The sequence below is a fragment of the Pituophis catenifer genome, unplaced genomic scaffold (assembly GCF_029215685.1).
Source record: "Pituophis catenifer annectens isolate HBS135680 unplaced genomic scaffold, rPitCat1.0.hap2 SCAF_2, whole genome shotgun sequence".
Lineage (NCBI taxonomy): Eukaryota > Metazoa > Chordata > Lepidosauria > Squamata > Colubridae > Pituophis > Pituophis catenifer.
The window spans coordinates 219,789,225-219,801,896 of record NW_027256882.1 but is presented as its reverse complement, the minus strand read 5'-3'; the positions used below and the strand labels follow the sequence as shown (position 1 = coordinate 219,801,896).

The 12,672-nt window shown below is 38.8% G+C and overlaps 2 protein-coding genes across 2 annotated transcripts in view; one reads left to right on the top strand and one right to left on the bottom strand.

Annotated features, from left to right (window-relative positions):
* The window catches only part of TTC39B (tetratricopeptide repeat domain 39B), a 75,422-nt gene extending 72,724 nt beyond the window's left edge, over positions 1 to 2,698 (bottom strand). Inside the window, exon 1 of the mRNA XM_070935549.1 lies at positions 2,572 to 2,698. Coding sequence (XP_070791650.1) covers positions 2,572 to 2,625 — 54 coding nt within the window. The 5' untranslated portion in view covers positions 2,626 to 2,698. The remainder of the gene's footprint in view (positions 1 to 2,571) is intronic.
* Positions 2,699 to 3,738: 1,040 nt separating this feature from the next.
* The window catches only part of SNAPC3 (small nuclear RNA activating complex polypeptide 3), a 39,194-nt gene continuing 30,260 nt past the window's right edge, over positions 3,739 to 12,672 (top strand). The window contains exon 1 of the mRNA XM_070935547.1: positions 3,739 to 3,826. Coding sequence (XP_070791648.1) covers positions 3,768 to 3,826 — 59 coding nt within the window. The 5' untranslated portion in view covers positions 3,739 to 3,767. The remainder of the gene's footprint in view (positions 3,827 to 12,672) is intronic.

Sequence of the window (12,672 nt, the reverse complement as noted above, 5' to 3'; positions counted from 1 at the left end):
AATAAGTTACATTTTCTGGCAAAAACAATACATTTAAAAATAACAGTCCTGTTTGACTCTCTTTAAATTCTCAAATGATGTATCAACACTATTATCTTTTTCTAATACAATACACTTCCACTAAGAATATTTTTTCTATGTACAGTTATTGTCAAAACCAGTCAAAATTATACCTATCTTCAAAAAATGGGTAATAATAAAAGTGAACCCTGAACATTTTCATAAAATGGCCATCAGCCTTTGAAACAAAGTCACCCTTGAACTCTAGTCAAAGAGTAAGGGCTGTTTGGGATACCACTGATAATGTGTTTAACCCAATACCCCTCAAAATGAACAAAACATCTGGACTGTTTTACAAAACATCTAAAAGAACTATTCCATTTCCTGTTATTTTCTTGTTGTAGGTCAGGCATGTCGAACCTGCAGCTCACAGGCCACATGTGGCCCTGGACTGCTAGTAATGCAGCCCCACAAGATTGTAAACGTTTGATATTATGTGATTTATATACATTAACTATATTATATATTTTATATGCAGCTCAAGACAATTCCTCTTCACTCAATGCATCCCAAAGCAAGCCAAAAGGTTGAACACCTATGCTATAGTAGATCATTATGTATATGTATATGTATATGTATATGTATATGTATATGTATATGTATATCAGAAGATTTATTTCTGTAGATCATGGATATATGTATCAATAAATCATTATTACAGGATATATAACTGGGTTGACACATATACTTCAAGAGTATATATCCTTCTCTATAGGATGGTGAATGTTCCAATCCTGTTTCTATGAGGAAATAAATACATTATGGCCTTCTAAAAAAGGGCATTACAGGTAATTTTCAAACAATACGACTCCAGTATAAAATAATACAGGTAGTTCTTGACTTACAACCATTCATTTAGTGATTGTTCAAAATTATAACAGCACTAAAAAAAAGTGACTTACGACCTTTGCAACATCCACATTGTCACATGATCCACATTTGGATGCTTACCAACTGGCATGTATTTATGACGGCTGCAGTGTCCTGGGGTCATGTGATTGCCTTTTGTGAGCTTCTGACAAGCAAAATCAATGGGGAAGCCAAATTCACTTAATAACTGTGTTACTAACATAATTGCAGTATTCACTTAACAACTCTGGCAAGGAGGTCATAAAATGGGATAAAATTCATTTATCTTATTTAGCAATGGAAATTTTGGGCTTAGTTGTGGCTCTAAATCGAGGACCACCTTTATAAGCACAGAAAGTGCTAATTGAACTAGCATTTTGCAAGTAGAGATATTGTGTTTGATTTATTTTGGAATGTACCACTTCACATCAAATATTACAGCTCCAGTTTTCCAGATATTTCGCACTATGAATAACAGCAACCTGCTTTCAATATATACAACCGATGTTAGAGCTTACTTGTAAGCAAGGATTCTTTTTTTTCCCCTTGGTTTCAATACTATTATGTTTGCTGAACAGATTGAACAGGGCCAGGATAGGAAGAAAGTGAACTGCTTTGCATAAAATACTGTATATGAGCAAAGAATATGCGTGCTTATAGGTTATCTCTATAACTTGAAATTCAGCACAACTATCTTTTTCATACAAGTACAGGTAGCCCTCTACTTATGACCACAATGATTTGAGCCCAACATTTCTGTTGTTAAGCGAGCTCATTTGTTAAGGGAGTTTGGCCCCATTTTATGTGACCTTCCTTGTCACCATTGTTAAGTGAATCACTGCAGTTGTTAAATTAGTAGCCCAGTTGTTAAGTTAAGAATCTGGGTTCCCGATTGACTTTGCTTGTCAGAAGATCTCAAAAGGTGGATCATTTGATCCTAGGATCCTACAGCAATCTCAGAAATATGAACCAGTAGCCAAGCATCTGAATTTTGATCAAGTAACCATGGGGATGTTGCAAATGCCATAGGTGTGAAAAACGGTCATAAATTGCTTTTTTCAGTGTCCTTGCAACTTCGGTCACAAAGCGAACCATTTTAAATCGAGGATTACCTGTACATACTGTGTATACGAAGCGGGGGGGGGGGGTGTTTAACCCAGCACAGGTGTGGGTTAGGTGTGCTGTTAAAATACTAAGTTCTCAAATGCCACCTGACAGCAGAAGCCTATCAAATTGGTTTAAACACGACCAAGTACCACCATCACCACCTTCCTGTCTTCCTGGAAAGCCAGCAACACCTGTTGGATACCAGGAAGCCAGGCACTTGCTTCGTCACCAAGGCGTCCCGAAAGGTGGAAAGCACTCCAGGCCTGGCCCCTCCATCCACATCTGGCCCCACATCAGGCAGGAGCCCTTCGGCGCGAAGACCCACTGGGGACCGGGAAGACGAGCCTGAGCTACTCCCGATAGGGAAATCTGAGCATTTAACACACACACACACACACACCTCACTCCCCGTGCAGGTATCACTCTGGGCTGGAGAAGCGCTTCACGCGCCTGAGCACGCGACGCCCAGTTGCCGCTTCTCTCCCCCCCCCCCCCACCAAAAAAAATATCCCGCCAAACTCAACCGACCCTTTTCCTTCCCCCGAGGCGACTTACTTCGTCGCCGCCGCCACAACGAGACCCTCTGATTCCATTTCTGACACTCGCCATATTCCCCGCGAGGGAATTGTCCGTGTCACAATACCGTGTGGAAAGCGAGAAGCGTTCTGAGTGGCGACCTGAACGATCCTTGAGGGGAGGGCTCGCTTCCCGCGCGCTCCGAAACCGCCTGTTAACCGTCGTCGTCGTCGGACGGGCTCCACCTCGACTGAAAGCGACTTGCAACCGGCTCCTGGCGGCGTTCTGAGCCGTCAAAGCGCGAGCCCTCTCATCTGCATAGCTGGACCCGCCCCCGACGAGCTTCGAGCCTTTCATCTTTTTTCTTTGGCGGCTCCCGGGGGGCGGTAACGGCTCTCCCTCCCCCCCCGGACCCCCCCCGCGTGGCAAGGAGAGCGCGCGGCTGGGTCGTTGCAAAAAAAAAAAAAAAAAGCGATCTGTAATATGAAGGTGGACCATCGCGGAAATGCTGCCGGAGTGGGGGTTGGGGGAGTTGTTTGCGCAAGTCCTTTAGACGCTTCGGGGAAGTGGAGAGGCAGCCGCGATAGGCGCCGTTTCCTTGGATCCACTCCTTCAAAGGATTTTTTTTTGGTGGGGGGGGAAACTCCTCTGGGCTCTAAGCGCGTCGGAGCTTCTCAAGTTCTAACGACCAGGTCGTCCTCGACTTACGACCACATTTGAGCCAACGTTTCTGTTGCTAAGAAAGGCAGTTGTTAAAGAGAATTCTGCCCCCATTTTATGACCTTTTTTCCACAGTCGTTAATTGAATCGTGTGGTGGTCAAGCGGATCTGCTTCCCTCATTGACTTTGCTTCTCAAAAGCTGGCTGGGAAGGTTACAGATGGAGATCACATGACCCTGGGACAGCACGGCTGTCATAAATACAGTTCGCCAGGCACTCAAAGTTGGATCACTTGACCAAGAGGGTTGCTACAACGGTTATAACTGTGAAAACTGGTCCTTACAGGTTGTCCTCCACTTATGATTCAGCCCAACATTTCTGTTGTTAAATGAGACATTTGTTAAGCGAGTTTTGCTCCATTTTACGACCTTTCTTGTCACAGTTGTTAAGTGAATCGCGGCAGTCGTTAAATTAGTAGCCCGGTTGTTAAGTGAATCAGGGTTTCCGATTGTCTTGGCTTGTCAGAAGATCGCAAAAGATGGATCATCTGATCCTAGGACACAGCAATCAAAAATATGAACCAGTTGCCAAACATCTGGATTTTGATCACGACCATGGGGATGTTGCAAAGATTGTAAGTGTGAAAAACGATCATAAGTCACTTTTTTCAATGTGCACAAAGTGCTGCTGTAACTTTGCACGGTCACTAAATTAACTGTTGTAAGTTGAGGACTACCCAAAGTCACTTTTTTCGGTGCGAGTGCATCTTTGAATCATCACTAAATGAATTGTCATAAATTGAGGACTACTTGTACTGCCATGTTACATCACTACAGCAGGAGCTGTACCTGTTGCCAGTCTGTTTCTGAATGTACTTCAACATGTGGATTTTTACCTGCATAGCTTTATATGGCTCAGGCCCTGGATATCTAATACTATCATCCGAAATAATCACTGCCTAGATGGCAGATCACCTCTTAGAGTCCCCACCTGCCAAAGGTGTGCTGCGAGGGGGGCTAAAGGGAAATATTCTATGTGGCAGTTCCCTTTTTATGGAGCAGCTCCACCCCAAGGATGCTCAGATCACAGCCCTTATTGCCATAGCCTACCAAAAGCTAATAAAAACTTGGGGACCTTTGGGGACTGATTGTAAAGCTACAGATGTGTGTGTATACAAGTAGTCCTCGTGCAGTGACCACAATTGGGATCACCAGTTCCATTGTTATGTTCCACAATGTTTTTAAGCAATAGCCTTCATACTTTTGTATATACCTGCTTAGTAGGGCTTTTGGCCCTCCCTAAGCGGTGTTCTTTCTTATACAAAGTCAGCTTATTGCCCCCACAAACCGGGTCCTCATTTTACCTACCTCGGAAGGATGGAAGGCTGAGTCAACCTTGAGCCTGGTGAGAATTGAACTCGCAGTAATTGCAGGCAGCTGGCAGATAAATATTACTTTAACAGTAGTTTAGTCCACTGCACCACCAGGCTCCTATAGTTGCAGGGGGATTTGAGCTGGTGAGCTGCGTTGCTGTTGTTTGGCTTCGCGTTCGTGGTCATGCCACATCTTCATGGTGGGTGTCAGTTTGCTTCATGTATTGATTGGAGGGAAGATGGACAGGACAGTGGAAAATGCTACACTGGAGATGTAGAGGAGACAGCCTCAAACTTTGTATTACTTGCTCCACCTGGATTTCGTTTTATATAACATTATGTCTTCATATTCATAAATTACACTTGCACAAACTTTTAATTTGTGGATTACTAAATAATTTGCCCAACATGCAATATCACAAATAAGTCGATCCCATTTTAGTCTGACGTGAAATGCAAACTCACCTTTAGAGATTTTGTACCTGCAGAGAACTTCTTCCATATCTGGTGCCATCTCTCCAATGTGCTGCAATAAGTCATATACCTCATATTGGTCTTTAGTTCTGCTCCGTAGAGATTCCACTCCCAAGAGAGCTACCCAGAGATCATGTAAGCAGGCAACTTTCCTAATTTTCAAGAAGATTAATTGACTGCCAGCTAGAAATATAACCCACTGCATTATTGCCATGTGCAGATGACATGCTAAGATGACAAGTGTCCTGTTAACTAGACCCCTGACACCCTTTCCCTATCTAGCTCTTTAAACAGGACTGGGCTTGGCTAAAGCTATGCATGTCATTCATACTCGAAGCAGCTGTCATTTTTTGGCTAGCACTAGTTGGAATTTGAAATCAAAATCTTGTTAAGAGATTGACTTATTGCACTCCTCAAGTGTGTGGGGTGGACCACTTACTGGTAGCCAAGGACTCCAATTTTATTTTTCAAAATGTTTTAGTCTCCCGGAGCTGCTTTCCAATGGTGCAACAATGATTTTGGGGTGGACCAGATTAGTCCATTTTCTTCGGATTGATTTTAAAGAGTCAAAAACAATTATTCAAATACATATAAATCACTCTACCTCTTATCCTTCCCTACACGAGTGAGGGTGCATTGCAAGCTTTTTGTTTTAAGTTGGGGTGGTTAAACACACACATGAAGCCATGAAGCCATCCATTATTCCCCCTCCCCCCCAAAAAAAACTAGAGGGAAAAAATAGTGGAAATGCCTTGAGAGCTACAAAATGAATATTGATGAAGCCCCTGCCCTAACATGATATCTGAAGATGTTCATAATCTTCAGGATCCTGGAGTTCATTGTGCAGTATTAAGCACCCAGACCAAGCAGACATTTGACGAACTATCAGGCTGCAACACTGAAATTAAAATCTATCTTAAATCCTTAAATAGAATAGAATTCTTTATTGGCCAAGTGTGATTGGACACACAAGGAATTTGTCTTGGTACATACGCTCTCAGTGTACATAAAAGAAAAGACACATTTGTCAAGAATCATAAGGTACAACACTTAATGATAGTCATAGGGAACAAATAAGCAATCAAATCATATTAGGAAACAGTCAATATACTGGGAAACATACTACAACTCTTTTTGGATCAAAGACTGGATGGAATTAAGGAATAAAAGAATTTTAACATTAGAGGGACATAATTTACAGATAGGGTGGCATGCCTTTTTATGGGATGGAAAAAATAGACAACAGAGCTACTTTCAGAGACACTTAATCAGAGATGCACTATTACAAACATGGCAAGGGATAAAAAAGAATAATTACAATAAAATTCCAGAATGGATACATTTATCCGAATGTATTGGATATTGATAAAATTAAAAGATACAAAGATTTACTAAACAGTCAAGGTGAATTGAAAACAAGACAAGAATTAAAAGAACAGGGTACAGACATTGATTGGTGGCCATACATGCAGATACAAGATAGATATAGGACAGATTTAACACAATATGGATTTCAAAAAGAGACACACGAATTAGATAAAATTCTTCAAGGCACAGAGGACAAATTAATTTTAAAAATATAATTATTTATTAAGATACAAAATGGAGGAGGAGGTAGTTAAAGAAAATATGATAATTTCAGCTAAAAATTTCAGATATAACATTACATTGGATAAATAGGACAAATTATGGAATAAAAATTACAAACTGACAATGTCTGTATCCTATAAAGAAAATATGTACAAAATATTCTAGAGGGGGCATTTTCCACCAGCAAGGCTGGCTAAAATGTTCCCCAACACTCCATCAACATTCTGGAAATGTAAAGAACACCAGGGAACATATTACCACATGTGGTGGATGTGCCCCAAAGCAAAACAATATTGGAGTAAAATTAGAATACAATTATAAGAGATAACCAAACAGCATATAGAGATGAAGCCAGAAATATTTTTATTAGGAATACTCACATGGACTTACGAAAAAAAAATTACAATATTTAATTATTCATATTATAACAGCAGCAAGAATAATATATGCACAAAATTGGAAAAATAACAACATACCAATGGAGATAATTTGATTAGAAAAGTTTTGGAGTGTGCAGAAATGGACAAACTTACAAAGGAAATACAAGAAAAAGAGAAAACAGAATACTATATCGTATGGGAGAAATGGTATGAATGGTTAGAGGAAAGGGATAAAAGGCAAGAGTAAATGAGGAAGATATAGGAGCGGAAATGCAGTAACAAACAAGAGGAAACAAAAAAGATGTAGATCGTAGGTACGAAATTGTGTACACTATTATCTATGTATATATCAGTGGTGAGTTGCCCCCAGTTCAGACTGGTTCGCAAGAACTGGTAGTAAAACCAGCGGGAGGCTCCGCCCATTGACCTGGACATCATCAGGAAGTTTCTGCACATGCACAGAATCGCACGTGTGCGCGGTCCCGTTGCAAACCGGTAGTAAAGGTAAGTAGAACCCACCCCTGGTATATATATAAATAAATAAATATTAGAATTATATGTATAAAGGATAAATTGAAATAAGGGAGAAAAAATTGATATGTAGGAAATGTTTACCGATGCGAAATTGTTGAAAAGAAGTGTTGCAATATTTTCAGGATCAGACTCAATAAAGATAATAGAAGTTAGAGATTTAAATATATTTCTCTTTAATCATAATAGGCATTCTATATTCGCTGAATATTCAAGATAGAAGCAAGGAAAATGGGGAGGATGGCTCCTTATATATACAAGGGGTGGAGCCAGGAATGGGAGTGGTAAATTATGAATACATTAAAGTCCAAAGAATAAGTTAACCCCTGATGTTCCATATATACATTATTTACACATTAGAGAATAAGGCATTTACATCTGACAAATCCCCCTCTAAATGCCGGTTCGTTATACAACACCAGTTACATTCAGATTCAGGACAATATAATACATATAATTTAGAAGTTAAATATTTGTGTTGTTTAGAAGGTAAGGGTTTTGTTAATATATCAGCTAATTGTTCAGAAGTATCACAATGTATTGCTTTGATGAATCCGTCTTGAGATAGTTGTCTCACGTGCTTAAATTTTATATCAATATGCCTGGACCTTTGTCCAATTGCATCGGATCTAGATATTTCAATGGCCGCTTTATTGTCTTCATGCATAATAAATGGTAAAGTAGGTTTCTTCCAAACATCTGTGATCAAATCATTGAACCATACAAGGTTATTTGCAGCTTTAGACAAGCAAACATATTCCGCTTCTGTGGTAGAAGTGGCTACCAGTTCTTGTTTACCAGTATACCAGTAAACTGGACAATCGTTCAATAGAAAAACATAACCAGAGGTACTCTTTCTGCATGATGTATTACCAGCCCAATCTGCATCAGCATAACAAGTAATTTTTGGTTCTTTGTCATTATTTGGTTCCAATATTAAACAAAAATCTAACGTACTTTTCAGATATCTTAAAATTCTTTTGACAGCTTCCCAATGATACAAGGTTGGTTTGCTAACATATCTTGACAATAAATTGAGAGGTAATGCAATATCTGGCCTAGTCCAATTAGATATATAAAGGAGTGAACCTATAACTGATCTGTAAAATGTGTTGTCTTTAAACTCAGGGGAAGATTCATCAGTGTTTCTAAGAAAATCAGTTTGCATAGGTGTGTCACATGTTTTGGCATTATTTAAGTTACATTTGTTTAGGAGTTCAATGATTTTATCTTTCTGAGTAAGTTTGAATCCCCTTTTTGTTTTGTTAATTTGTACACCAAGGTATTTATTCACTCTACCTAGTGATTTCAATGAGAAATGTTCGTTTAACTTATTTACAAAGATTTCCCTGCTCTCTTTATGCTTTCCAATATATAAAATATCATCCACATAAATTAATACAAATTCAATATGATCATTACTCTTTTTTACAAAGAAACAGTTATCAGCAGTGGTGGCGTTGAAATCCATGGTCTTAAGTACTTTTACCAAACAATCGTACCATCTTTTGCCAGATTGCTTCAATCCGTACAGACTCTTATTTAATAACCAAATTTCGTTCTTATTAGTGTATTGACTGTGTGGTGCTCTTACATATATTTCCTTATCTAATTTTGCGTGTAAGTATGCAGTCTGTATGTCATATTGAAACACGTCCAGATTGAGTGCAGATGCTACTACAAGAGCTGTTTTGACACTCTCTGTTCTCACTGTTGGTGAATAAGTGTCAGTATAGTCTTCTGGATATTTTTGTGCATAACCTTGTGCAACTAGTCTGGCCTTGTATAAGGTATTACCTCCTTCCAAATTCTTAATTTTATAAATCCACCTGGTACCTATAATTGTTTTATCCTTAGGTGCGATCGCAGGTGTGAATACATTTAATCCTTGTAAACTTTCCATCTCTTTTTCCATAGCTAGTTCCCATTTTTCTCTTTCTTCACGGGGAAGTTTCAATACTTCCTCATATGTATTAGGTGTTATTTGTTCTCCATCCATATGCATTATGTAATCTTTGTATTTATTTGGTATTTGGTTTCTATTGTTTCTAATATTTCTTTCAGGTTTGCTATGGTTGTCATGCAAATATCTGGCTTCCTTTTTTGTTAATGTGTCTGTCTTTATTTTATGCTGACTATTTGTCCAAGTTTTGGTTTTGTTCTTACTTTTGTTAATATTTTGATTTTCTGTTGTTCCTTCCTCGCAAGATATATTATCTTTGCTTTTATTAGGAAATATTTCATTAAGGTGCAATTTAGACCAATTGGCCTGCTCATGGAACACAGCTGTTCTGGATACTATAAATTTGTTATTATTATCAATGAATCTGTACCCTTTGGTTCCAGTTTCGTATCCCATGAATCTTAATCTCCTGGATACGTTTTCTCCCTTTCTCCTCAATTGTTTAGGTATGTGTACGTCTGCAGTAACTCCAAATATGTGCATGTGTGCTAATTTGGGTTTTCTATTGTACATCACCTCATATGGTGTCTTATTCACAATACTGGACCATGTTCTATTTTGAGTGTAATTTGAATAATGTAAGGCTTCTGACCAAAGTTGTTTGCCTAAACCAGCATCCTCTAATGTGCATCTAATCATGGTTTGTAGTGTGGAATTCTTTCTCTCTGCAATCCCATTTTGAAATGCAGAAAATGGATTGGACGTGAAATGTAGCATCCCTCTATCCTTTAACCATTGGGAGAATTCTTTAGACATGAATTCACATCCCCTATCTGTCATAATTTGTTTTATTCTGATATTATGCTGTGTTTCTATGCGTTTGTAGAATTCCTTAAATTTCTGAAAGGTTTCATCCTTGTGCTTTAATGTGTAAACAAAACCATAGCGACTGTAATCATCCACTATTGTTAGGAAGTAACGTTTTCTATAGGTAATTGATGGAGTTAATGGACCAACTAAGTCCATATGTACCAAATCAAAAATATTGTTAGTTGATCTGTTAGATTTTTTTGGTCTGGGACTGGTTTTTAGTTTGGTGGATTTACATACTGAGCATTCCAAATAATTTTCACAATTTTTTATTTTGACACCTTCTGCGTGTTCAGTCATTTTTTGTACTACGGGAAAGCTTGCATGTCCTAACTTCCTATGTAAGATGTGAGCACACTCATCATGAATTGGTTTACCTATTTTTGGTTTCTTCTCATTGTGTGTATTTTTGTTATCATGAGTTATTTTACATTCATCATTGTCACTGTTACTGACATTTTCATCATCTGCTTCAATACAATCTTCCATATTTGAATCAATGTTATGTAACCATCTTTCTTTGGTTATCAGATAGGGTAGACCCCCTTTTATCATCACAGTACCTACATTTGTTTTGTTCTTTTCTATAGTTGCTTTCCCCTTTGAGAAAACTATATTGATGTCAGATTCTCTGCTTAGTTTTATAGCACTCAGTATGTTGTGAGGTATTTCTGGGATTAATAATACCCCCTCTATTTTCCCTAAACCAGGCAAGGTCACATTTCCTCTGCCTAATACTTGAACCTTTTCTTGATTAGCTACCTTTATCACAAACTTATCTTCTGTAAATGAAGATAATATACTTTTGTTGTTAGTGGTGTGATTTGTTGCACCAGAATCAATAAGCCAATTATTGTTCTCATCTTGTTGTGTTCTGGTGCTGTCTTGTTTATTTAGCCCATTTAGTGACCCAGATTTTCTCTCTTTTGAATTTTCTCTACCCCCTCTACTTTCTCTGTAATTTGGTGGACTTCTATATTTGTGTCTATCTGTGGAAGATTGTCTGTAATTGTATTTGCTCCTATATTCTGGCCTATGTCTCTCCCTTGGGACTTTGGGACAGTCTCTTCTACTGTGTTCCCTGGATCCACAATTGTGGCATCTAAAGGCCTCATTATATTTATCTTGAAAGACTACTTTCCTAAAAGATTTGTGTTCTGTTTGGTTACTGGAACGATTTTTTCTTGAATTGTCTTCTGCTATCAATTTGTTAGATAGACTTTCTATTGATAAATATCCCAAATTAATGGTATCTAAGTGTGACATAAAGCTATCCCATGATGGATCAAGTGAATTGATAATAACACTTTTCATTGTTTGATCTGAAATCACTTCCCCCCTCAATTGCAGCTCAGCTCTTATTTTGTTTAGATTTATCAAATGCTCACTTATAGAAACCCCTGGTTTCACTCTAGAAGAAAAGAAATCCTTAGACATTCTTGTGGTTGTGGCTACGCTATCGCTGTGAAATAGATTAAACATGCATTGAATTATTTCTGATACAGTTAGGTTTGGTTTGATGCTATGATACATTGCAGGAGACACGCTAGAAATTATTATGAAAAATGCTCTATGATGTAAACAATCTATTTTTAAAGTCCAAGGTCTTCTTGGAGGACTAGTTATAAAGAATAGTAAATTTTCTTTCATGAAAATAACCTGAAGCTGTTGGTACCACTCTTGTAAATTAATGCCATCAACTCTAAGTTTTGGGAAGTCACTGGGTAAGTTCCCCACATTATTTTGTCCATTACTTACAACCTGAGGCAGTCCGTGGTCTCTCAAGTGCAGGAAATTACAGAACGGCATTGGGATGCTTGTAACGAGTCTGCGCGGTTCTCTGGCCAGTTCAAGTCTTTCGGGGCCGTCTACGTAGTTTTGCACATGCGCGTTGCTCATTTCTTCTTTGGCGCCGTTGTGGAAGGTTCTCTCCATTTCAGCTCTCTCGATCCGCTCCTCTTCAGATGAGTCGGTCTCTGGCTCGGTTTTTGGGGCTTTGGTGATGGCGACGGTTCTTCTCTTTCTCTTGTGTGCGCTGGCACTCGATTCTGTCTGCGGTGTAGGACGGAATCGGCATGGCTCTCTGGGCTCGGGTGTCGTCGTTTTCGAAGTCAGGATGGGAGCGTGCAGGTCTTGAGTTGTCGGTTTGATTTCTTGCTTCTTCGTTGATGTCTTGGAAATTTTCAATCTTGGCCCAAAAGCAGCAAAAAGCGTTTTCATTGCTGACTTTACTTGAGACTTTGTTAAATCGTCTTCACTTTCTGATTTTGGCTCATCTGAAGAGTTTGAGACTTCTTTTTCACTTTCTTCGTCTAATAGCGTTTTTCGCGCCAGAAATTTTGAACTGAGCGTTTTGATTG